This window comes from Chaetura pelagica, unplaced genomic scaffold (assembly GCF_000747805.2).
Source record: "Chaetura pelagica isolate M959 unplaced genomic scaffold, ChaPel_1.0 scaffold859, whole genome shotgun sequence".
NCBI lineage: Eukaryota > Metazoa > Chordata > Aves > Apodiformes > Apodidae > Chaetura > Chaetura pelagica.
In genome coordinates, this window is record NW_009954570.1 from 66485 (window position 1) to 69611 (window position 3127).

The following is a 3127-nucleotide window of genomic DNA, read 5'->3' on the forward strand; positions in this document are numbered from 1 at the left end:
GGGCCTCAGCCCCACCAAAAACCCCCTGGGTGCTGCTGCCCAGGGCTCTGACAGCAGCAGGATGGGGCGTCCATCATCTGCTCTCCTTGGAGTTCTCTGGAGGGGAAGAGTTGTGCCAAGATGGGTATCGACTCTCCCTGCATTGAGGACTCAGTGCTGCCCACTGGTCTGGTGGCTGAATCCTTCCCAAGAGTGAAGTTCCCACTGGGAAGGAGTCAGCTGAGCTCTCCAAGTGGCAAGGAAGAGGATGCAGGAGAGGAAGCACAAGAGAAGTGTGGTTACGGTGTCTCCCGTGTGCTGCCAGGAAAGGGAACCTGTGTGAGGGCAGCAGGAACAGGTCACACGTGGCTTGGGGTCGTAGCGTCTGCACAGACTGTGACAGCTCCCTGAGATGTTGGAGCCAGGGGGGTTTGGTCACTTCCCCCCAGGAACAAGTGACAGGACAAGAGGAAAGGGCCTCAAGTTGCCCAGGGGAGGTTGAGGTTGGATCCTGGGAACAATTCCTTCCTGGGAAGGGTTGTCAGGCCCTGGCCCAGGCTGCCCAGGGCAGGGGGGGAGTCCCCATCCCTGGAGGGGTTTCCAAGATGTGGTGCTGAGGGACCTGGGGCAGTGGTGGCCTTGGCAGGGCTGAGCGAACGGTGTGTCTGGGTGATGTTAAAGGTATTTCCATAAATACAATTATATTTATATTCCATATAAATCTTTATATATATATGTATATGGAATATATACACTGGATATTCCTATCTATCCAATCCATTCCGTAGCTGTAACAGCCATTTCTGATCCCCACACCGCAGGAGGGACAGGGTGACCCTCTTTGCAGAGCAGCTCCCAGAGCCCCCCCGGGGGGCCGGGACCCTCCGGCAGAAGGTGCTGGGGCAGGTGCTGAGGGTGGTTTTGTCTGTTTCCTCCCCCCCTTTCCAGGGCAGCTGCGGGGGGCCGGGGGACCCCGGCGAGTACAACCTGCGCTCGCGCACCGTGGTGTGCGGCACGTGCGGGCAACCGGCCGACAAGCCGGGCAACCCGGGCACCGGCGGCAGCACCGTGTCCTCGGGCTCCTCCACCTCCAGCGTCACCGTCACCCGCAGCTACCGCAGCATCGGGGACTCCGGCATCGGCCTCGGGGACAGCCTGGTCACCAGGAACTACCTGCTGGGGAACTCCAGCCCCCGCCGGCAGGTCGGTGCCCTTCCCAGAGCCCAGGGCACTCTGCCGCTGCTCTGGGAGCTCCACCCTGTCCCTGCGTCGCCCCATCTCAACAGGGCAGCCTCACAGGGGTTCCCTCTCCTCCTCCTTCTCCTTCTCTCTACTTTTTGCTCTTGCCCCGGGCTCCTTCAGGCCTCCACAAGCCTCTTTGGAAGAACGTGGAGCCTGAGAGGGATGGGGAAAGGATGTGGCTGCTGCATCTTCCCACCCCATCCCATGCTCAGCCCACCTGGCAGCACCAGAGCATCCCATGTTCTCCCCAGCTCTTGTTCCAGCTCTGCTGGGTGTTACTCAGCCCAGAGAAGAGAAGGCTCCAGGGAGAGCTTAGAGCAGCTTCCAGGGCCTGAAGGGGCTCCAGGAAAGCTGGGGAGGGACTTGGGCCAAGGGCAGGGAGGGATGGGATGAGGGGGAGGGATGAAAAGTGGGAGAGGGAGCTGGAGGTTGGAGCTGAGGAGGGAATTGTGGAGTGTGAGGGTGGGGAGAGCCTGGGCCAGGTTGCCCAGGGAAGCTGTGGCTGCCCCATCCCTGGGGGTGTTGAAGGGCAGGTTGGATGGGGCTTGGAGCAGCCTGGGCTGCTGGGAGGTGTCCCTGCCCATGGGGGGTGGGACTGGATGGGCTTGAAGGTCCCTTCCAACCCAAACCAGTCTGGGATTCTGTGATTCATGCTGGTCACACAAATCCTTCATCTTAACACCCTCAACATGAGTCAGTATCGTTACCTTCATCTCTTACCCCTCATTCTCAAACCTCTGACTTCAGGCCTAGAAATATCCCCTTATATTTCTCACCCCTCCCAGGGAGGGACACGAGTCACGGGGCACTGGGGCCGTCGCTGCCCCCTCAGCAGCCAGAGCAGAGGGACATGAACACCAGCTTATTTTTCATTTTCTTCTCTCTCTTTCTCCCTCCCAGGCCCAGGCAGTGCAAAACTGCAGCATCATGTAACTCCGTGGCACCATTCCTGTGTTTCCTGCCCATCTCCAGCTACTTGTTTTGTTTTTTTCTTTCCCAAAGCAAAAGAAACTACTATTTTTTTTTTCCTTTAAAAAAACACAAAGGGACATGAACACCAGCTTATTTTTCATTTTCTTCTCTCTCTTTCTCCCTCCCAGGCCCAGGCAGTGCAAAACTGCAGCATCATGTAACTCCGTGGCACCATTCCTGTGTTTCCTGCCCATCTCCAGCTACTTGTTTTGTTTTTTTCTTTCCCAAAGCAAAAGAAACTACTATTTTTTTTTTCCTTTAAAAAAACAACAAACCAAACCAAAACAACCAAGAGAATCAAAAACCAAGGTTGAGGGGTTTTTTGTTTTTCTAGAGCAGGAAACAAAAAAAAAAAAAGCCAGAAAAAAAAAAAGCTTTTCAGCTTTGAAATTTTTTTAAAACTTCAGCCAAAGACTTCAAGGAATGATGTTTACCAACCAGCTCTGCAGGAAGAGATTGCAGTTTGGTGGCTCTTTCGGTGACATCCTTTTTTTGCCAAAGCCTTTTAGATCCACCTGGGAGCAGCCAAACCAGCCCCCCCAGAGCTGCAGCCCTTGGTGCTGTTGTAGATCACCCCAGTTGTTTCTTTTTTTTTGCCACAGGTTGTTTTGGATCTGAACCCCCCCCAAAAAATAAATAAAAATCCCTTTTCTTTCTTTCCCTTTTTTTATTTGGTTGGGGTTTTTTTGGGGCCCCCCCCCCATGTTTTCCTGGCATGGGGGCTCCTGGCAGCTTGGGGGTGATGTCCTTGTCCCCCTTCCCAGCCCCCTGCCCATCACTCCACACGTACTGTAGTGCCCACCCGAGGCACCTCTTGCCATTGGGATGTTCCTCTTCTTTTTTTTTTTATGATGATTGATTTTCTTACTCAACCAAATCGTGCCTTAGCCAAGGTGGGGGCTGCTCCACCCCCTCCCCTGGGGCTGGGAACCCC

At 54.9% G+C, this 3127-nt stretch overlaps 1 protein-coding gene across 1 annotated transcript in view; it reads left to right on the top strand.

Annotated features, from left to right (window-relative positions):
• The window catches only part of LOC104395696 (lamin-A-like), a gene marked incomplete at its 5' end in the record, with an annotated part of 9302 nt that extends 7148 nt beyond the window's left edge, over positions 1–2154 (top strand). Inside the window, 2 exon segments of the mRNA XM_010005426.1 lie at positions 928–1182; positions 2122–2154. Coding sequence (XP_010003728.1) covers positions 928–1182; positions 2122–2154 — 288 coding nt within the window.
• Positions 2155–3127: the final 973 nt, after the last annotated feature.